Source organism: Trichoderma asperellum, chromosome 3 (genome assembly GCF_020647865.1).
Source record: "Trichoderma asperellum chromosome 3, complete sequence".
Taxonomy (NCBI): domain Eukaryota; kingdom Fungi; phylum Ascomycota; class Sordariomycetes; order Hypocreales; family Hypocreaceae; genus Trichoderma; species Trichoderma asperellum.
In genome coordinates this window covers 530,283-550,774 of record NC_089417.1, presented here as the reverse complement: position 1 = coordinate 550,774, position 20,492 = coordinate 530,283, and the positions used below count along the sequence as shown (strand labels likewise).

Below are 20,492 nucleotides of genomic sequence, written 5' to 3'. Positions count from 1 at the left end.
ACCAACCCTCCGAATCAAATCCTCCCACGCAGACGCTCTGCCGCGCCAGATGTCCTCCCCATGTCCAGCTCGCCTTCACACGCCGAAAATGCCGCACCTGCTGCGCTGCTGAGCCCCCAGGCCCCCGTCCGACCCGACCGCCAGGACCAGCGGCAGCCGCACCACCATGATGCGGATGCCCCCCCGGCCCTGGGCTGTGCGAACCACGCAGATGGGAGCGCCTCTGCGGCCGGAGGAGACGTCTCTGCCTCTGTGTCTACCTCCTCCTCTGCCGTGCCTCCTATAAAGCCTGCCCCTAGCGGCACCGCCCGCCAGCGCCAACAGATGGGCCCTTCCCTGCTTTCCCAAGCCTTGGCATCTGCTCGAGGCATCCTGCGGACCAACTCGACGCCCAATACGAGCACTTCGTCACAGACACAATCACAGACACAGGCAGACAAGTCGACCAGATCCACGCCGGTCTCCGCCTCTTCTTCCCCAGCGCCCGACCAGCTGCCCTCAAGGCCTATTCGGTCGTCGCCTGCCACTCCCCAGACAGAATCCCGAGATGCATCAGACTACATCGACCACGACGGCGCCCTGACGCGGAGCGTATCGCAGCCCAAGACAATGGCGACGACAACAACGACGGCTACCGCCACAACAACGATTCCGATTACCTCTTCCATCCCTGCACGAGACCGTGCTATTCCATCCTCGTCATTCAAATCGGACAACATCCTGAGCCACGCAAAAGACATGCTTTTAGAACACCGAGAATTTTTAGACCGGACCAGAGGGAGAGCATCGCTGGACCACGACACCAAGTCACCGCCCAAGATACAACATCACCATCAACCATTACCTCATTCATCACACCGCAATGACTCGGTATCGCCTACCAATGGCAGCTATACCAGTGCTGCCTTGTCTACTGGAGTCTCTACCGATGCAGGAGACGAGTCTGGATCACAAGACTCACGTCAGGAACGACACAAAACGATTGATAATTCCGAGAAGACGGAAAAGATATGGTCCATTGGCTCTGGCGATGGCAGCGAAGAAGATGGCTTGGTTGAGCAGTCAGTTGCCGAAGCCATTGCAGGTGTTGAGCACAATGCACGAAGCCGAAAATCCAGCTACAGCTTGCGATTCTTCAAAGAGGGCCTTCCCCCGGAGGACAAGGCACGTCGGAAGGATGGCAAGGCCTCCCACCGCGACAAGCATGTGCCGACAATAGACGAGGAATCTACTTTAACCGAAGAGTCGCCGCAAAAAAACACAAAGACGTCGCCAGCCGCAGACTCGCGCGTGCAGCCAGAAAAATCCACGCGGGCGGAATCTTTTTCATCACGCGCCTCTGATGTACGGCCTGCGCTTGCCTCGCCGAAAGAAGCAAGTAGCTCTGCCCTGCAGCAAGCTGAAGAAACTGGTGGCGAAAGTGCCCCTACCTTTACACACAAATCACCAATATATCATAATGAGGCCAAGCTGGAGCCACCGATTGGAATTCAGGTGGGGCCGGGTGCGGTCCACGACACCGAAGTGGAGAAGCAGCCGACATCACATGACGCCTCCGAGGTCGGCAATTTTCAAGACATTGCCGGCGACAAGGATGCGGGCGCCGAGGCCGACTCCAATATCAATGCCAAAACCTCGGATATCGGGCATGCTAACGGTCACATCCACAAACATGCCACCGCTCATGCCAACGGCAATGCCACTGCCGCCGACTTGGATGCCGAATCTGACCTAGAGGCGGATGCCGAAGGCGATGGAGAAGCAGACGAGTCTGGAGAGGAGAAGATTGCGTCGGCTGTGTTCCTGCCCCATCAGGAGCTCGATGACAGCCGCGCAAGCGTGAGTGAGGGTAGCGATGGTGATGCGATTCGGCGGCCCAGGTCGCACTCGCTGAGTAAAAGTCATCCTTGGCTGGTCAAGGCCGATGAGCCTGAGCCGGAGATGGAGATGGAAGAGAAAAAGGATGACAGTTCCTATCAGGTGTCACATGTTGCATCCCGTGAGAGCCTAGCTTCTCGCCGTGGAGAGATTCTCCCGGCGGAAATCCATGTCCCAACCGAAGCTGCCGTGGACACTGAGACCGAAGTGAACCAAGTTACCCCTACCAAACCCCGAGCCGTGACCCACCATGAAGACCATGTCCATGACCATCAGCATCACGCACGCCGACCTCTAGAAGCCATTGAGCTGATCCCATACAAGCACCAAGTTGGTGGCCACAATACCCTGTGGCGATTCTCTCGCCGAGCCGTCTGTAAGCAGCTCAGCAACAGAGAAAATGAGTTTTATGAAACCATTGAGAGATATCACCGTGACTTGCTACCATTCCTACCCCGGTATGTTACTAATAAGCTTTCCCTAATTCTAGATCTCCAATGCCCGGCATCCCTATATCCCTCTTTGTTATTCTTTTTTCTCCCTGCCTCCTGCCTCCTGCCTCCTGCATTGAAATTAGTGTTTATCTTGCCCGTCTTTTCACGCTGTGAATTGTAATTTAAAATGCCGAATGAATGCTAATCTTATGGCTTCTAGGTACATTGGAGTGTTGAATGTAACATTTCAGAGAAAGCCTCGGAGGAAGAGCACCGTTAGAAAAGATGAAATGGCTGATAAACGCCATCCCGACTCAAATGGTAACGGCGAGGCCGAACAGACTCCCTCCACCCCTGCGCGCGTCATCAGCCAATCGCTTGCGAGCTCTAATGTACCCATCCCTACCGTAACTTTTGACGATAATTGGCACATCCTTCCTCGCAACCTTCTCCAGCCGACGCCCGAATTAGACATACCGCACCGCCGGAGTACGTCGCTCTCCAAGATTTCTTCAGAAGCGCCGATTGCGTCTCAACACCCCGTGCGACCCCACATGGAAGAGCGGCCTAATAGCTGGGGGGCTACAACGGTGAATAAGCGACTGCGCAATGAAGTGTTCAATGATGCATTCCTTAAACAGCCGATTGCGGTTCAGAAGCATCGGCGGCCTTATCAGCGAGCTGTTCCTCTGCCAACTCTTCAGCGATTACTCCGAACCAGTAACTCGGATCCTAACCTAGCTCAAGCCCCTGAGAGTCCTACCAAGAATGAGGAAACCCGCAGGACCACGCCCAATTCTCTAAAACCGTTGACACCACTCGTTCAGCAGATGAGCGATCCCGAGTCCCAAGCTAGCCACCTTGCAATCGAAAGAGAGGCCCCTGTTGAAGTCAAGGATGTCACGGGTACTAGTGCTCCTGAACCAGAAACATTAATGGCCAACCCTGTGACAGCAAAGAAAAAGCGAAGATATTCTGGAAGTGGACTTCGGCGAAAGCCGCAGGATGTGCGCGACTCACGCGGAGATTTGAAGTATTACGAAGAGGCCGATGGCATGGAGTACAAGCGCGAGGGAGAAGACAAGGACGCTTCACTAGATGCACCAAAAGCGGATGCCACAGCCGCCAACGGACCCGGCACTGAAGATGTAGTCTTTGATGCCCCTATCCTTGCTCAGGAGCCTGAACCTACAGAGGACTCGGCTGTAGCTTCAGATGCCTTGCAACACCCCCCTGTGGAATTTGGACCAGTCCTTCGGCCAAACAACCCCAAGGAAGCGAAGACTCAGCGTGACAGAGTAGAATACTTTTTACTACTGGAAGATCTCACGGCTGGCATGAAGCGACCTTGCATGATGGATCTCAAGATGGGGACTCGACAATACGGCGTTGAGGCTTCTCCTAGCAAGCAGAAATCCCAGCAAGAAAAGTGCAAGAGGACGACTTCGGCGGAGCTTGGAGTGCGGATTTGCGGGCTGCAGGTTTGGAATTCCAAGACTCAAACGTATGACTTCCAAGACAAGTACTTTGGCCGAAAGGTGAAGGCTGGCAACGAATTTCAGGCCGCCCTTACCAAGTTTCTGTATAACGGTGTTGACTTGCACTCTATTCTTCACCATATCCCCATCATATTGCGAAAGCTTTCACAGCTAGAGCAAATCGTAAGCGAGTTGCGCGGCTACCGCTTCTATGCTGCAAGTCTCCTCATGTTCTATGACGGCGATGCGACTGATGAGAATGGGGGATACGAGACAGCATACGAGTCCATGACGGATGCGGCGACCGATACCGAAGAAGCTGCTATCAAGAAGAAGAAGAAGAAGCGGGAGATTGATTTCAAGATAGCAGACTTTGCCAACAGCCTCACTCCACTGGATAAGGTAGAGGACAAGCCATGCCCGCCGCAGCACCCCAACCAACCAGACCCTGGCTTTCTCAAGGGCCTCCGGAGCCTGAGGAAATATTTCTTGCAGATCCAGCGAGACACGAGAGCCGAGCTGGGGCTTGATCCTCGCGGATGGAGCTCAGGCCAAGGCGGTGACTCAATGATGTTGTCTATTGAGGACGAGGAGGATGAGGGGATGATGAGTGTATAATCTGTCCTATGCAGAGGAATCTGGCTGCATTTCGAGCTTGCCCAGCGATGCCTCTGTTCTATACCTCTCTGCCTTTTGCATTCTTTTCTTTTTTTCTTCGGTTTGTTTCGCCTTACACTATTTTTTTTCATTGTCTCTTTTGACGCCACTACGAAATGCTGTTTATGATTTTTTACAATGGATACCAGACCAAGCGTGTCAGCGTGATGAGCCATTGAAGTTTCATCAACGACTTGGGCTTGAGCGAATGACGACGATCTATGAAGCTTTCTTGTAATGCTAGCATGCTATTTGAGAATTTTTCTTGCTCTTTCTTTTCTCTTCTCTTTCTTATACCTTGTCGTCATAAGGCTGGTTTCATCTTTTAAAAGAGTCAATTCGGATAGTATTCATGGCCAGGTGGCCAAGGAAAAGGAAAACCCCATGCACCATTCATTTTACGGATTTGGGCCAAGCATCCCCCTCAGTTCCGCATAATAAATGCTGTCCAACCGACGCCTGTTTGTTTCAGCGTTTGAACCACGTTGTTCATACTATCAGCATTCCCCCCCCCCCCTTTTCTTTTCTTTTCTTTTCTTTTCTTTTCTTTTCTTTTCTTTTCTTTTCTTTTCTACATGTTTTTATTATATGTGTTTTTTCCCTTTGGCGGACTGGCGGATGGACGGAACGGCATGAGGCGAATACTAGGGGCGCAGGTTCCTTTGCTTTTTGCGTTTCTTTGCCATTGTTTGTTTTTGTCTGGATTGGAACGAGATTGATACTTTAGAGCGGTAGATTAAAAAAATTGAAATGAATGAGCTTTTCTTGACGAAAATTGAGGAGAAAAAAGTGATTGGTGGCGGCTCGAGATGCAGATGCGGAGTCTGTTGTATCGGCCGTCGGCCGCTAATGCAGGCCGAGTTGAAACCCGGGAGCAATACCAATATAGGTGGCACGCATAAAGAGCACAGCCCCGGAGTTGTTTGTCAACTTTTCTGAAACGGTCGTCTTCATCGCTGTTGTCGCGAATGAAATTGAAACAAGGGAGAGAGACAGAAGACAGAAATCAGTGCATTCAACCAACAATGGGCGCCGTCATTTCGTATCTCCAGGGCGGCATCACCACCGTCACAAGCGCTCTCCGCACGCTCTCGGCTCTCAACGCAAAGTACCAGTCTCTCCTCCAGCGAGTCCACGCTGGCCCCTTTTCCCCCGCCGAGAACCCGACGGTGTCCTACTGGATGCAAAATCCGCCATTTCCAGAGATTGGCGACATTCAAGACGACTTGCCCGCGGAGGCTGATGTGGTCATCATTGGGAGTGGCATCACCGGCGCCGCGGCTGCAAAGACGGTGCTGGAGCTTTCTTCATCAGTATCGCCTGCAAAAGCGCCGCAAGTGGTCGTTCTGGAGGCAAGACAGCTGTGCAGCGGCGCGACGGCGAGAAACGGCGGACACATCAAATGCGTGCCGCACGAGGAGTTTGCGCAGCTGAGACGGACGCTGGGCGAGGAAAAGGCGAGGAAGATTGTGAGGATGAAGATGCGGCATTTGGAGGTGCTGCAGGAGGTTGGCGCGGAGATGCCGTGGGGGGAGGTCAGGGAGGTTGAGACTGTGGACGTGTGTCTTGAGAGAGGCGTGTTTGAGAAGCTGAAGACGCGTGCGGACGAGTTGAAGGAGTGGATGCCCGAGTGTGAGATTGAGGCGTGGGAGGCGGATGAGGCGAGAGAAAGGGTGAGTTGACGATGGCTCGAAGCATTGCCATTATAAGATGTTGAAGCTGATTTGCGAGAGGAATATCTCTGTCTCTAGTTTGGAGTGAACCAGCATGTTGTCGGCGCAGTCTCGTACAAGGCGGGTGCTCTGTGGCCGTACCGTCTCGTCACCAGCACCTGGAACGACCTGATGAAGCGATATCCAAACCTCGCCGTCAGCACACACACGATGGTCTCATCCATCTCGCCCAACAGCGATGCCGCCACAGCAGACTCCACGCCATACACGGTCCACACGCCACGCGGCACTCTCCGCGCAAAGCACGTCCTCCACGCCACAAACGGCTACACAGGCCATCTGAATCCGGCCCTGAGGGGCTGCTTGACGGGTGTGATTGGCCACATGACGGCGCAGAGTCCTGGAAAATCCTTTGCGCCGGTGTGCCATGGCGGGAGATCATGGTCTGTCATTTACGGCAATGGATATGACTATGTGACGCAGCGGCCGGATGGAGAGGACGGGTCTGCGGGAGAGCTGATGCTGGGAGGAGGCCTGTTTCGGAGCAAGGACGAGGGGCTGGACCAGATTGGCGTGTGGGACGATGGCCGGACGGATGCGTTTCCGCTGATGCACCTGAGGGGGAGCATGGCGACGATATTCGAGCCGAGATGGGGTGTTGGCGGCGAGCTTAAGGGGGCGTGGACGGGCATCATGGGGTTCACGGGGGATATGCTGCCCTTTGTGGGGAGTCTTCCCGCCGAGATGGATGTGTTAGTTCCGTCGAGGAAGAGTAAAACGAAAAGGATCCAGGGAGGCTTTGAAAAGGGGGCGTCTGGACAGTGGCTGGCTGCTGGCTTCAACGGAGAGGGCATGGTGTGGGCGTGGCTGAGCGGCGTGGCGGTGGCCATTATGATGCTGGGCTTGGAGGAGGAGGACTTGGAGAAGGCTGTGGGACGGCCGGGGGGGAGGCTGGATGAGTGGTATCCGATGGAGGAGGTGAGAGTTGATGCGGCGAGGCTGAGGAGGGCGGATTTGACGAACATGGCGGGTGAGGTTTGATGAGATGTGAGTCTCGAGTTGAGCGAAGCAAGAAGGGATATATATATATATATATATATGTATAAATTTATTTATTTATTTCTATTACAATCGTGACTAACAAATCTTTGTCTAGTAGTAAACACGCTTTCACAGCTTCGCCTTATTCTCCTTCCGCCACTGCTCAACAAACACCTTTCCAAACTCTTGCCTCTCCGCCTCCTTTCGCATATCCTCCTTGAACCGGCTCTCCTCGGCCTCCAGCCCGGCCCCAGCCAGCTCCCTCACAAGATCCCTGTAAATCTCCCGCTTAATCGTCCCGTACACGCCCTTCTTGGGCTTCTCCAGCAGCTGCCTCTCCGCCACAAACTTGAGCGCGTCCTCCACCCCGCCGGGGGCCAGCGCATCGGCGACGCCGTCGTCCACGGCCTCCTGGCCCGTGAAGCGGTGGCCCTCGAGCGCGACTTTCCGGTAGACGGCGTTGGAGGGCAGCTTTGCGCGGAAGAGGGCCGCCATGGCGGGCTGGAGGTGCGCGCCGAAGAGCACCTCGTTCAGGCAGATGAAGCCCTTGGGGGAGGGGGCCAGGCGGTAGTCGTGGGCCATGGCGAGCATGAGGCCGCCGGCGTAGGCGTGGCCGTTGAGCAGGGCGACGGTGGGCATTGGGAAGCTGGTGATGGAACTTGTTAGCTTGGTGATGAAGACTTGTTTTTTTGTGTTGGGAGATTTTTACGTTAACAGACGCTGCCAGACGGAGTAGAACAGGGCCCAGAAGCCCTCCGTCTCAATGGCATGCTGCAGGTCCAGGCCGTTGCTGTAGAACTTGGCGATGCCGCTGGTGGTGATGAGCACGCCGGGCGGGTGGCCGCCAAACTCGAGCAGGTCGAGGGCGGCGAGGAGGGCTTTGCACACGGCGGAGGTGAGGCGGTTGTCTGGGGGGGAGATGAAGGTGAGAAGATAGACGGCCGGTGAGGGCTCGGTGACGGTTATGGAGCCGCCGGGATGGGGGCCGAGGGCGGGGATTGGCACGGTGAAGAGCGTTTTGGACATGATGGCGATACTTTTGGTGAGAAATGAAATAAAATGATGTGAAAAAAGGATGAGTGAGAATGAGAATGAGAATGGCTTATGAGTATGAAGAAGGATTATGGCAGTTGGTTGAGGGTGAGGCTAAGCTCAGCTCATCAACCTCGGCAGTTTGTCTACAGGTATGGAGACGGGGCGTGGTTTAGTTGACGACACCCCAAGCTCATGAAATTACATACGCTATGCTGTAACAACGTATCAATGTATGTATTAGCATCTGTCTGCTGTAGTTTCTGAGCCCTTGACATGTCATTCGGTTTACCACGGCATCAGCTGCGATTATTAAACAATCCCATCCGAGCATCTCCATCACGCATGCTGCTGATATATAAAGCGGTACATCCGGGGCATGTCGTCGCATGTGATACCCGTGCCGCGTTTTAGCTCCCAGCCTGCACCTTTCAGTAGCTCCCTGTACTTTCGCCCCAAGTACCACGCCTTGCGTCCCTTATTATTCCCGGAATGCTGCAACACGCATCGCCCACTAAGCTGCTTCCAGCCTAGACCGCTTTACCCCACAGTGTACCTGTCGTCCAAGCTCCAACTTTTGCTCCAAATTCCAAAAAGGCCAAGTTCCATCTCTAGATTGAACAACACCAAAACCCCTCCATCCCGACTCTCTCGCCATGTCTTTGCAAGCAGACGCTCGGCCTGCTGCCCAGGACGGCACAATCGTCTTCTTCCATCCCGACCTGGGCATTGGCGGTGCGGAGCGGCTGGTAGTCGATGCGGCGGTTGGGCTGCAGCAGCGCGGACACCCCGTTGTCATCTTTACCAACCATTGCGATCGCAACCACTGCTTTGACGAATGCCGCGATGGTGAGTGGCAGCGCACACTTGTATAAACATTGATAGTAGGATAAAATCATTAATTGATTTTCAATCACTTCAGGCACCCTCGATGTCCGCGTCCACGGCGAATGGCCCATCCCCATGTCCGTCTTCAACCGCCTCACCATCGTCTGCGCCATCCTGCGCCACCTCCAGCTCCTCGTCCAGATTGCCCTCTCCGGCGAACTCCAAGCTCTCAAGCCCCGCGCCTTTGTCGTCGACCAACTATCCGCCGGCCTTCCGCTCTTGCGCTTCCTCTCCCCCGATGCGCCGATTCTCTTTTACTGCCACTTCCCAGACCTTTTGCTCGCGCAGGGACGGCAATCCGCGCTGAAACGACTTTACCGACTACCTTTTGATTGGATCGAGGAGTGGTCTATGGGATTCGCGCAGGCTGTTGCTGTCAATTCGGAGTTTACAAAGGGCGTTGTTGCGAGGACGTGGCCGCGGTTGAAGGAAAAGGTGGACACTAAAGTTGTGTATCCATGCGTGGACACAACGGTCAAGGAGGACAACTCATCTGGGAGTGATGAAGCATTGCTTGGCGGCAAGCACAAGGTCATTCTCAGTATTAATCGATTCGAGCGGAAAAAGGACATTGGGCTAGCTGTCAAGGCCTTTGCTGCTATTCCTGAGGCGGACCGCCGAGGAGTGCGTCTTATCCTAGCAGGTATGTTATGTCTTATATCCTCTATTTCTCTATATCTATGCGTAGAGTTGACGCTGACCAAATTTCAGGTGGCTACGATCCTCGAGTTGCCGAAAACGTCGAATACCACACCGAGCTCGAGACCCTCGCCTCCTCCCAGTCTCTCAAACATCACACTGTCACATCCTTCGACACCACTTCTCTTTCCTCCATTCCCAGCAATGCTTCCGTCCTCTTCCTCCTCTCTATACCAAACTCTATCAAAACCTCGCTCTTGCGCGTAGCTCGCCTCCTAGTCTACACTCCCTCCAATGAGCATTTCGGCATTGTGCCCCTCGAGGCCATGCTCGCTCGCGTGCCCGTTCTCGCTGCCAACACCGGCGGTCCCGTTGAGACAATACGAGACACGAAAACCGGCTGGCTGCGCGACCCTGAAGATATTGAAGCGTGGTCGAGCGTCATGCGTAATGTATTGGAGATGCCTGACCAAGATATTCGTCGCATGGGCGCTGATGGTGAAGAGCGTGTGCGGTCTCTGTTTGGTCGCGATAACATGGCCCTGCGTCTTGAAACGTCTCTAAACGAGATACTCTCTCAGAAACATGCACGGCCATCTTTATTAAAGCCAGTTGGCATTGTGATTTCTCTATTATTAGCCGTATTGGCGATTTACGTCCAGTTTTCATGATTAGCTTATATCATTTCTTTTTTCGTCTCCCAATTTGTTCGCTCCAGATACATTTGTTTCATAATTACGACTATTTCTCACTAAACTAAAAGAAGAACTAGTATCATAGTTACTGATATACCCAGATAATGCAAAATAAAGAAGTATTTTTATCTAAATGGCTATAGCTGGTGGCCAATTCCCGATCATTGCTTCTAGAGTTCAATTTCTTAGACATTCATATAAAAATAGTACGCAACACTACCTCTACTGCTTCAGCAGACTGTTTTATCTTAATATTTAAGCGATGAAGTGGCTATTTAGCGCCCTACCTTCGCTTCATGCGTTCTGCGCAGCGAAAATGTTTCATCCGCTCAATCTTTCTTTCTGAAGCGGCATCATGTCCTCCCTATACTATTTTTTTTTTTTTTTTAACAAATCGACTATCAATTTTTAATACCCGTTTCAATTTACTTTTCGCTCTTCTCTTGGGGTATTTCCTTTGCTCTAGCCGCAGAATAATCCTGATACCATGAGCTGGTAACGAGATCATGCACTATTGATATATCCCAGATTAAGATATCCTTACCTCCTACTCCTACCAATAACTTCGAGTCATGCGAGAAGGGGGCTGAACAATGTCCGACATAACCACCTTCGAGCGTGTATAGGCATTCACCAGTTGTGCTAGCCCATAGCTTGGCAATGCCATCCTCTGACCTTGACGCTATTAATTTCGAGTCGTGCGAGAAGGCAACTGAACAAACAAAGTCACTATGACCAAGGAATGTATGTAGGCATTCGCCAGTTGTGCTATCCCAGAGCTTGATGGTCTTATCACATGACGCTGATGCTACCAATTTCGAGTCGTGCGAGAAGGCAGCAGAACAAACTATGCTACTATGACCATGGAATGTATGTAGGCATTCACCAGTTGTGCTATCCCATAGCTTGATGGTACTATCACCTGACCCCGACGCTACTAACTTCGAGTCATGCGAGAAGGCAACTGAATAAACAAAACCATTATGACCTTGGAATGTATTCAGACATTCACCAGTTGTGCTATTCCAGAGCTTGATGGTACTATCCAGTGACGCTGATGCTACCAATTTCGAGTCATGCGAGAAGGTAACTGATTGGATACCACCACTATGACCTTGGCATGTGTGTAAGCATTTACCAGTGGTGCTATCCCATAGCTTGATGGTCTTATCATATGACGCTGATGCTACCAATTTTGAGTCATGCGAGAAGGCAACATACTCAATATTATGGTTATGACCTTGGAGCGTGTTTAGGCATTCACCAGTTGTGCTATCCCAGAGCTTAGCAGTGAAATCCTCTGACCCTGACGCTAATAATTTCGAATCGTGCGAGAAGGCAACTGAACAAACAAAGTCAATATGACCACGGAGTTTGCGTAGAAAGTCAGGCTTGTCTCTTGGGAGCATCAGTTGTACTATGTTGTAGTATCCTCTCTCCAAGGCCCAGCGCAGTGGCGTCCCTCCATATTTATCTTCCGAGTGAATATCCACCTTTTCCGTGTCGAGAAGCAGCTTAACGACATCTCGATGGCCATTCATACTTGCCCAAGCAAGTGGTGTCCGCCCAAATATGCCGTCTTTATGCTCAAGCTCAGTCTCGTCAGTGTCGAGAAGCGATCGAATTTCATCGACATTTCCTTTTCTCGAAGCTGTAATCCACCGTGCCCATCGCTTGTCTGCAGCTATAATATCGGTTGTCCCATCGAATAGCAGATTCATTATATCCATATCATCAATCTCCATGGCTGAATGCAACTGTGTCCAGCCATCTTCACAGCCTTTGGTATGGTAATATTCATTCAGCCGCTTCTTCTTATATACCACCCGTTCGGCTATCTCATTTTGTCTCTTTCTCATATGTCCTTGCTTCTCCTCTAAACGCTGCATCTCTTGAATTTTTTTTTGTTGTTCTTTAACAAGTAATCTCTTTTTCGCTTTAAGTTGTTTGACTTCACCCTCTATCGCCCCTCGCTCTTCCTCAATGTATCCTAAGCGACTCTTGATATTCTCAGCTCTTTGGCTCAGCTCCTTTATGTCTGTATCGTTTTTCTTCCTTTCCCACAGCAGCCTTGTTGACTCTAGCACTGTATCCAAGTTTTCTAACGCCATTGTTGCGTTAATAGTATAGCTTGACGGGCTGGCCATTGCTTTGGGTGTGATAGAGGTTATATTCCCTTCCATAGGCTCAAGTTCAATGCGTAGGTGGACATGTTCGTTACTGGCATTTGCCTGTCTGAGTGCCAATAGTGTCTTTCGGTCAAACTTTCCGGCTATTTCATCCAGCGCAGTCTTTCTGTGGCATGTAAAAACGCAACATAGTTGGTCTGTGCGAGAATTTGGCTGATGGAAGTCGATTACTATTACAAAATCGAGAGACTGTTCTTTGTTTTGACGAAATCGGATTAATATTTGGCCAGGATCGTTGTTATTGAGAATATTTGTTTGCGAAATTAGGGTCAGTTGATCATCCCAGCAGGCCCGGGGTACCACATCAATTATAACCAAACCAATTTTGGCAAATACGTCTTCATCATAAAACAGATATTGCTGATTCTTCGTCGATATGTTTTTTTGGCCATCTTTCTTGATGTGAATAAGCTCAGGTAAAACATCGGATGAAGGCTTCGGATGAAGAATTGCAGAAGCTCCCTTTGGCCTCACATATTCATTTGCTGCCGCAGACGTTATTTTGGCAAGAGGGATAGCAGTTACTTGTCGTGTATCAAGCTTTGGCCCACAGCTGAGCAGTCCGAAAGTCTCACTGGTATTGTCAATAGTAAGCAGCGGCAAATAGACGCGAAGGCTGCCGCCAAAAATATCAAGTGAGTGCAAAGGATTTGTAGCCTGCTCTCGAGTGACAATATGCCCAGAATTTTCAAAATCCGACGGAGTGGCTGCCAATATGTCTCCGTGAATGAACATATCTCCACCAACGGATTTTTGAAAGTTGCTTATTGACGAGTCTTTAAGTAGGCCCCATGCCAAGATAGAATCATCTCTGGTCGTCTTCATAATCTGCTCTTGCAGTCGAAAGAAGGCCTCCTTGCCACCCTCGCCATATATCATTGGCATTGTTATGCCGAATATTCCTAACAGACAGTATGCAAGATCTTCAGCCCTTTTGGTTTCTCTCTGCGCAGCCCAGGACATGCGCTGCGCAACGCTGGCAGTGTGCAATTCAGCAACACCTAGTATGAACTGGCGCGGTATCTGGGTGATTTCCTGGATGACGGTGCTTCTGCTCCCCTTGGTGCCTATGCAGTGCCAGTTTGAATTGTAAAACCGCAAGTGCTTAGGCGCAAGAAGCTCTTGTAAAGTCCATCCTCTCTTAAACCACCGACTTGTCCGAAATTTGGATGCTTGATCGGAGGGATCATCGCCGTCAGGAACATCAGATAAATAGGCGTAGCAGACTGTAGCGAGGCTATACCATCTGAACATGGAATTGATCGCCTCGCCAAGCTCTACCAAATTAGCTTTATCGATACAGCAGGTGTCGATCCAAGCGTAATTAATTGAATTCGCTTTCGCCTGCTTACAGCACTCTCGAAACTTGATCGATCCGATGCCTGGCTTGTCGGTTATTCCGTTTTTAACATCAGAGAAGGTGAGTTCTTCAAAGTCAGGGCCCCAGGTATGCGATAGAATAGCATAGCTGGGAGGTTTATCATCTGAAAATTCCTCCAACTTCAACGTTTCAGTATTGATCAAGCGCATAATGATGAAAATCTCGGTTGTAAAAAGACTGGATTGAGGGTTGAGGTCAACCAGTCAAAATGCGAGCCTTGTTTACTTCTGGATATCGTTGTGATGCTCGCTGTAAACTCTTGCAAATTGAATAGAAGGCCTGCAGAAGGTGCACCAGCGTCAAATTAAAGTATCTCAAAATATCGTGAATTGGGCCGCCATGGCGTGAGCAGAAAATGCCTTGCAGGCTCCCTCCGTAATCTAGGCTGCAGCTAAGGCGCATTGCATATATTACATGCCCATTGAGTCGAAATGCATTAGTAGACATGGAGGGCAAAGCATGCAGACATGCATCTTCATCGCCCAAGTCTGAGATGTAGTTAAAAGGACAGAAAAAGCAACAACAGGAAGACAATATAAATGACAAGAAATCAGCACTTGGCAGCAAGTGTTTCGCTGCCGCTGGTGATGTATATGTGTTGCCTGAAAAGAAAAATCGTATACAACGGCGTACACAATCGCATCGCCTTAGGCACCAACGAATTTGCATGCATCAAAATGGAGACCCAGCCGCAAAACGAATACGTAGAGCAATAAGAACAGCACCGCAAGGAAAGAGCGGTGTCATCACTTGCATGACTTGAGCACCAATCATATACCCATGGAAGTTTAACATCCGCTTGGCAGGAACGCCTCGCCGCCTGATGACCGTCAGAGGCATGTAACCCTCCCAGCTCATTATCATTACAAAAAAAGAAAGCGAGAGGAACAACAAAATCCAGCAAAGTAGAGCAGAAATATGCATTCATATTACACAAGTAGCTACCGATGTTTAACTAATATCATTCTATTGCATTCAAGCATATCAAGCATTACCATTGATTCCATGCCACCCACGGCCTAAATAAAAACAACAAAAAAAGGACTCCATCATCCCAATACTCCATAAACAACACACTTTGACAAAAATCTCAATCTCATAATCAAGAGAAAACAAAAAGTAGGAAAAGAAGTGGAAATAAGACCCCATCTATTTCAGCCCCTCATCGCAAAGCAAGCAAAGCCTGAAAATTAAAAAATAAAAGAAGAGCGAAAGCAATGGGGTTTCCCAATTTCCAAAAGATATAGGGGGTGCGTGCAATGGTTTTTTTTCTGTTTCTGTTTCTTTATTTTCAAGCAAGCAAGCCTCCCATGCAATGCAAAGAGCAAAAGCACAACGCCCACCTGTCCCAAGTTTACCCTTCATTCACTCCTTCCAGTATTCAAGCAAAGGGTATTCAATAAAAAAAGGGAAAACAATAATAATGTCTGTTCCAGGCCCATTCCTTGAAGCTCCGGTTATCCGTCCCTTTTTGTTAATGATGCAGATAATAATGATGTGTTGTTGATAATGGTGATGATGGTGGTGATAGTGATGATGATGAGGATGATGATAGTAATAAATGATGCCATCATTGATTTGCCTTCATAATTGTTTGTATTCCAGCCTTTGCCAGTAGCGCTTGTATGAGTTCTCTTTGTGTCCAGTAATTATAAATTGTATATATATTTCGCTCAAAAAAATGTTCACATGAAATACAAAAAAAGAAGAATCGAACAGCGCTCTGGTCGGCCCACCCAAAGTAAAACTCCCAAATTATGCCTTATGTCATGATCTTGGAGAAATGTCGACTCTCCTAGCAGTCTCATCACTTGCTGTGCTCATGTTCGTGTCGCGTCGCCTGGCCTCAAAGGGCCGATGTCTGGTCGTAACTGGTGGTCGCTTCTTAGGCTTAGCCATCAACAGCAGTCCCTCATCGCTATCATCATCGTGCTCTTCATCCTCTTTGTGAGGATGGCTTGTTGGTGCTGGTGGGCGTGTATCATCAGTGCTCACCCGAAGTCGAACACCTTCCATGGAGTTATGGCTCTCAAAGACTTGGTCAATGGGAAAGCCATTGACAGGCTCCTTTGGCAAGGCGGGAGGAGTGAGTGAGTCCTTGGTATCTAGGAACGTGCCTTGCGGGCCTACTGTTCCCGGCCTAAGCAATAGCTCTCCTTCTAAATCTGCCGAAACAGAGCTGGCGCCACTGAGAAGGGCTGGCAGCGACGGATCAGACTGAAAGACGAGCATTCGCTGCGATGCATTAGTTGCTTGTGGGCAAGCGACCACAGGACTGGCAGCTTCGCTTGGACTGGTCAGTGGCGTTCCGAGATGATCCATGGAATCCGTGCTCGCCGTCTTGGCAATTTCTATAGTGCCTCGGCGTGACTGAGCGTCGGATTGCCAATCCTGATTGGCAATCCGTGACCACTGACTCTCCGAACCCATGTCCACTGAGCCATCTTCGCTTACATATGAGGCAGAATAGGCGGGGCCAGGGCCTTTGACGGTGGAGGAGCGTGTAGAAGGTGATTTGATGTCAATGCCATTGGCCACACGGTGAGCGGTAGTTGGGCGCTCCTGGAGTCTGTTGTGATGAAAGTTTGGGTCTGATTGAAGATGCCTGTGCTGCTGGTATGTAGACGGATGCACGGTATGAGGCGACGAGGATAATGGGGAGGATGAAAGTCCGTAGCTATATCTATTTCTCCCCAGATCAACGGAGCGCATCGACCGCGTACTTCGCAAATTTGGAATGCTTCCAGGGGCGACGGCGGTGTTGAGAGCTACTTGAGGCGTGGCTCGTTTGTCATGGCTCACGAAGAGGCTACGGTCTGCGGAAGGGGAGCGGATAGTGCTCTGTCCCAGGGCATTGAGCTCTGCTCTTGCGCTCGGCAGCTCGAGCTGGAAAGAAGTACGCCTGTCATACAAGGGAGTAGCAGGGACTGTGTGAGGTCCACCAATGTGAGGAGTAAGAGGCAAGAACTGCGGGCCATTTCTAGCCCGTATAGTGCCCCCTCCGTTGCGGTTATTTACGCGACTGGCAGAAGGGCGAAATTCTGACGTTGCCGCCTCATCCAGTTCGCTGTGAGAGCGGCCTCGAGTGATAGCAGATGGTGTTTCAAGGGGACGCAAGACAGTCGCCATTGGATCGTAAGCTGCAGTTTCCCCGCCAACATTGGCCGTCACAGAGTCAGAAAAGCGAGGGTCAATATTTGACAAAAAGTCCTTGTCTAAAGGGGGGATGAAATCGCCTGTGTGAAGGCTGCGGCGCCTATCAATGTAAGGAGTGGGGGGATTCGTGGCAGGAAGTGGTGGCACGGCGACGGCAACAGGTCGCGGCAAGCTATCGCCTCCGGAACTCGCAGCACTACTCGTGGCCCTTCGACGTGAGCGACTTTCGCTGCGGTCGACCAATGGATGCACGACTCTTGCAATTGTCTTCTTAACGGCAGACCGAGCTCGTTCGAGAAAGGTGAGAGGCACGACAGCAGAAGAAACCTCCCTCTCGTTGACGAGAATCTTGCTCCCGCTTGTGGGCTTGGCTGGGTCAGTTTCTTCCAGCCATTGCCTTGGGTTGGGGAGTCCCTGGAGAACCCAAGGGTGCCGCTTGATGTCTTTGAGGCGAATTCGCTTTTCTGGATTCTTGGTGAGCATCTGGCGCAGCAAATCGTACAAAAGGTTGTCCACATCTTCATATTCGACATCGTTGTCATCGCGGTAAGGATACGTATTCTGGCGCTTGTAAAGTGATGTTACTGCTGGGGAGGTTGACGGGTCCACGGGCTTCAATCTCTTTCGCGGAATGTACACTTCCTCGGTGGCAATCTTCTTGAACATCTGGAACTCGTCCTCTGCTAGGAAAGGGATACGGGCGTAGATGAGGCAGTAGAGAGTCACGCCAAGGGACCATACATCGATCTGTTCAGATACCTTGGGCTGGGGCTCGTCAGGGTCAGTGTAGCAAAGTTCCGGGGCGAAAAAGGCCGGGGTGCCAACGGTCTTGGAAAGTTCCAGATCATCATCGAAATCCCGGGCTTCCGACTCGGATACCAAATCATCGGGTTCACCATCACGGATGGGTCGGCCGAAATAGGAAACACCAAAGTCGGAAATCTTGACGCGGTGGTCTTTGCTCCACAGCAAATTGGCAGGTTTGATATCACGGTGAACAACGCCATGGTAGTGCAAATATTCAAGGCCCAGCACAGTATCGCGGAAAGCAGATCGTGCCTGGTCAAAGGTAAAGCAAGGGACATACGAAAAGTCGTCAGCAAAGGGGTCGTGTGCACGAGGGTTGTAGTCGATGGAGGACATGTGGGAGATGATGGAGTCAGCCATGCTGGGAGACCGTTCGCGGAAGCTCATGGTCTCATCGTTGTTCGCGTAGGAACCAAACATGGATCCGTCCAGTGCGCTTGTGGACATTGCTGGTTGGGAGGGGCCGGGAGTGACGTGGTCATCCTGCCATTCGTCCTCTTCTCTGGGATGGAAGCCTGAAGTCCCGGGCGAGGACGAGTTGGAATAGGAACGGGAGGGAGCCAAAGAGGACCGGCGGGAGATTGGCTGGGACATGGAGCCCTCGGTGGCAGCAAAGTCGTCCTTGGAGGAGATACGGGACCAAGGGCTCCCGTTGATCATGTCGTCGGCAGCGCCGTGCTCCACGCTCCAAAACTCGGTTGGACCGCTGTAGTTTTGGGCCATCTTGGCTCGCTTGATCTCTTTGATGGCCTGTCGTCGCTCGAGCATCTGGTCGTAGAGCTGCTCTTCCATGGTGGGCGCCTCTCCGCGCATTTCGCGCTCGGCTCGTCTCCGTTCATACAGGCAGACATGGGGCAGTCCCTTCTTACGCCATACAATCTCGCCCAGCTCGACGTGCTCCAGCACCATGTAAATCTTTTTGAGCTCGGGATCGTCAATGACTTCAAGCAGGGCGACGACATTGGGGTGTCTGATCTTCTTGAGGATGGCGATTTCCTTTTTGGTCTTGTCCTGGGGGGACAGGGCCGTGAGCTTGCCAAGGCGGCGTTTCTTGGAAAAGCGCGGGATGATTTTGATGGCGACATTCTCGCTGGTGCCGAGATTGCGGGCCAGCTTCACCTTGCCGTGCATTCCACGACCAATCTCTTCGATAACCTCATATTGATTGATTGATTTGCGGCCGGTGACGACGTCTGAGTCGATGAGAGCTTTATGGGTCCTGTAATTGGAGGGGAAAAAATTCAATCAGCTAGTGTGTCTCAAGGGCGGCAGCAGAATGGTAATGTTGCAATGCTGCTGTTGAGGGGGGAAAAAAAAACAAGGGATTCAACGAGGATTGCAGAAGAAGACAAGAGAATGTAAAAGAAGAAGAAGAGAAGATTGTCTAAACGTACTCTCTGACTCGGTGAGTCTGCAGCGGGTGCAAGTAGGGGCTGTCGAACGGGGGAGCAGGCGTGTTGCTCTCCGAGAGGGACGAGGTCGGGATATGATGGGCGTGCCTGGCAACCGGGCTGAAGAGGCCCGGCGACGTCGTGGGCGTGCTGCTGGCGGTGCGCAGGGGAAGCGAAGACAATTGAGACAGCTGCGTGTAGAGAGCCGGCTTCGGCTGCGGCTGCTGGCTGTCCATGATGGCGGAGGAGGAAAGATCGCAGCGAGGTGCTGTCGGTGATCTCGAGGAGGGGAGCGTGAGGATTGTCTGGAACGGCTCGCGAGAAGGAAGAGTGCCTCGAATACAGCCGAATCACAGCGCTGGTCAGGGAGGCACCTCACTAACGAAGCATCGTCTCTTGTGCAGATTGCGTCGAGGGGCTCCTGGCGGGCGAGGAGCACCAAAGCGGTTGGCGAGGCGGGAAGCAGGCGATAACGATGCGAGGCGAGGATATGCGACAGCGGCAGAGACTGAGGCTGGGCACAGAGGAAACGACGAGCGAACAGGCGACGGTGTCTATCAGTGGCACGCTTCTCCGTGCTGAGGGCTTTCGAGTTGCAAAGGTCGAGTCTTGTCTTGCTTCTGCTTTTCACTAAGTGGGCAATGTTGGATTGGCTATGGGGCAAAAAGCGAGCATGAAGGCGGCGAACGGCCTTGGAGCGGGCTGGCCAAAAGCGGATTTGCGGTTAGCACAGTCTGAGTTGGAGCGGGGCGCCGGCCGCATACGGAGTACCGCGTGCCGCAGTACCCTTGGCAGGGATGGTGGCAGCGCTAGGAGGCGGCGTTGTAGGGGAGGAGGAGCGCTGGTAGCCGAGGCTTGCAAAGGCAGACGGCTGGGAAGAAGGGAGCGGGTACTTGGGGCCAAAGTACCAGAGATAAGATCAATAGCGCGGCAGCGATTAGCACGTTTGGCTGTTGATAGTGTGGCAGCGATCGGTTTAGCACTAAACCTTCTTAACCTTCCGCTAGCAATAGTGGCAGCACTACTTGTAAGCAGCCGAGCATTTGCAACGGACGGATGCTTTGTTCTGTGAGTCTGTCAACATTACGAATCGCCGATGTGCGTGGTTGAGGGCAACGACTACGGAGCACATGCCTGCTGTATGTAAACACTG

At 51.5% G+C, this 20,492-nt stretch overlaps 6 protein-coding genes across 6 annotated transcripts; 3 read left to right on the top strand and 3 right to left on the bottom strand.

Moving 5' to 3' along the window:
• Positions 1 to 60: 60 nt before the first annotated feature.
• On the top strand, positions 61 to 4,408 carry TrAFT101_004787 (uncharacterized protein; the record flags this gene model as incomplete). The annotated part of the gene is made up of 2 exons (XM_024904040.2): positions 61 to 2,336; positions 2,533 to 4,408. 2 exons carry the CDS (start codon positions 61 to 63, stop codon positions 4,406 to 4,408), a joined length of 4,152 nt encoding a protein of 1,383 aa, XP_024759847.1.
• Positions 4,409 to 5,415: 1,007 nt separating this feature from the next.
• Positions 5,416 to 7,161, top strand: TrAFT101_004786 (uncharacterized protein; the record flags this gene model as incomplete). The annotated part of the gene is made up of 2 exons (XM_024900424.2): positions 5,416 to 6,120; positions 6,199 to 7,161. 2 exons carry the CDS (start codon positions 5,416 to 5,418, stop codon positions 7,159 to 7,161), a joined length of 1,668 nt encoding a protein of 555 aa, XP_024759848.2.
• Positions 7,162 to 7,220: 59 nt separating this feature from the next.
• Positions 7,221 to 8,228, bottom strand: TrAFT101_004785 (uncharacterized protein). The gene is made up of 2 exons (XM_024908309.2): positions 7,871 to 8,228; positions 7,221 to 7,807 (listed from the first exon to the last, which is right to left on the bottom strand). The coding sequence occupies exons 1-2, from the start codon at positions 8,185 to 8,187 to the stop codon at positions 7,291 to 7,293; spliced, it is 834 nt and encodes a 277-aa protein (XP_024759849.2). The 5' UTR covers positions 8,188 to 8,228; the 3' UTR covers positions 7,221 to 7,290.
• Positions 8,229 to 8,791: 563 nt separating this feature from the next.
• ALG2 (Alpha-1,3-mannosyltransferase-like protein) lies at positions 8,792 to 10,391 on the top strand (the record flags this gene model as incomplete). Its single annotated transcript, XM_024902599.2, has 3 exons — positions 8,792 to 9,042; positions 9,116 to 9,724; positions 9,793 to 10,391. Exons 1-3 carry the CDS (start codon positions 8,850 to 8,852, stop codon positions 10,389 to 10,391), a joined length of 1,401 nt encoding a protein of 466 aa, XP_024759850.2. The 5' UTR covers positions 8,792 to 8,849.
• Positions 10,392 to 10,809: 418 nt separating this feature from the next.
• Positions 10,810 to 14,499, bottom strand: TrAFT101_004783 (uncharacterized protein). Its single transcript, XM_024908310.2, has one exon. It carries the CDS (start codon positions 14,132 to 14,134, stop codon positions 10,841 to 10,843), a length of 3,294 nt encoding a protein of 1,097 aa, XP_024759851.2. The 5' UTR covers positions 14,135 to 14,499; the 3' UTR covers positions 10,810 to 10,840.
• Positions 14,500 to 14,895: 396 nt separating this feature from the next.
• On the bottom strand, positions 14,896 to 20,009 carry TrAFT101_004782 (uncharacterized protein). The gene is made up of 2 exons (XM_024905832.2): positions 19,343 to 20,009; positions 14,896 to 19,167 (listed from the first exon to the last, which is right to left on the bottom strand). Exons 1-2 carry the CDS (start codon positions 19,573 to 19,575, stop codon positions 15,753 to 15,755), a joined length of 3,648 nt encoding a protein of 1,215 aa, XP_024759852.2. The 5' UTR covers positions 19,576 to 20,009; the 3' UTR covers positions 14,896 to 15,752.
• Positions 20,010 to 20,492: the final 483 nt, after the last annotated feature.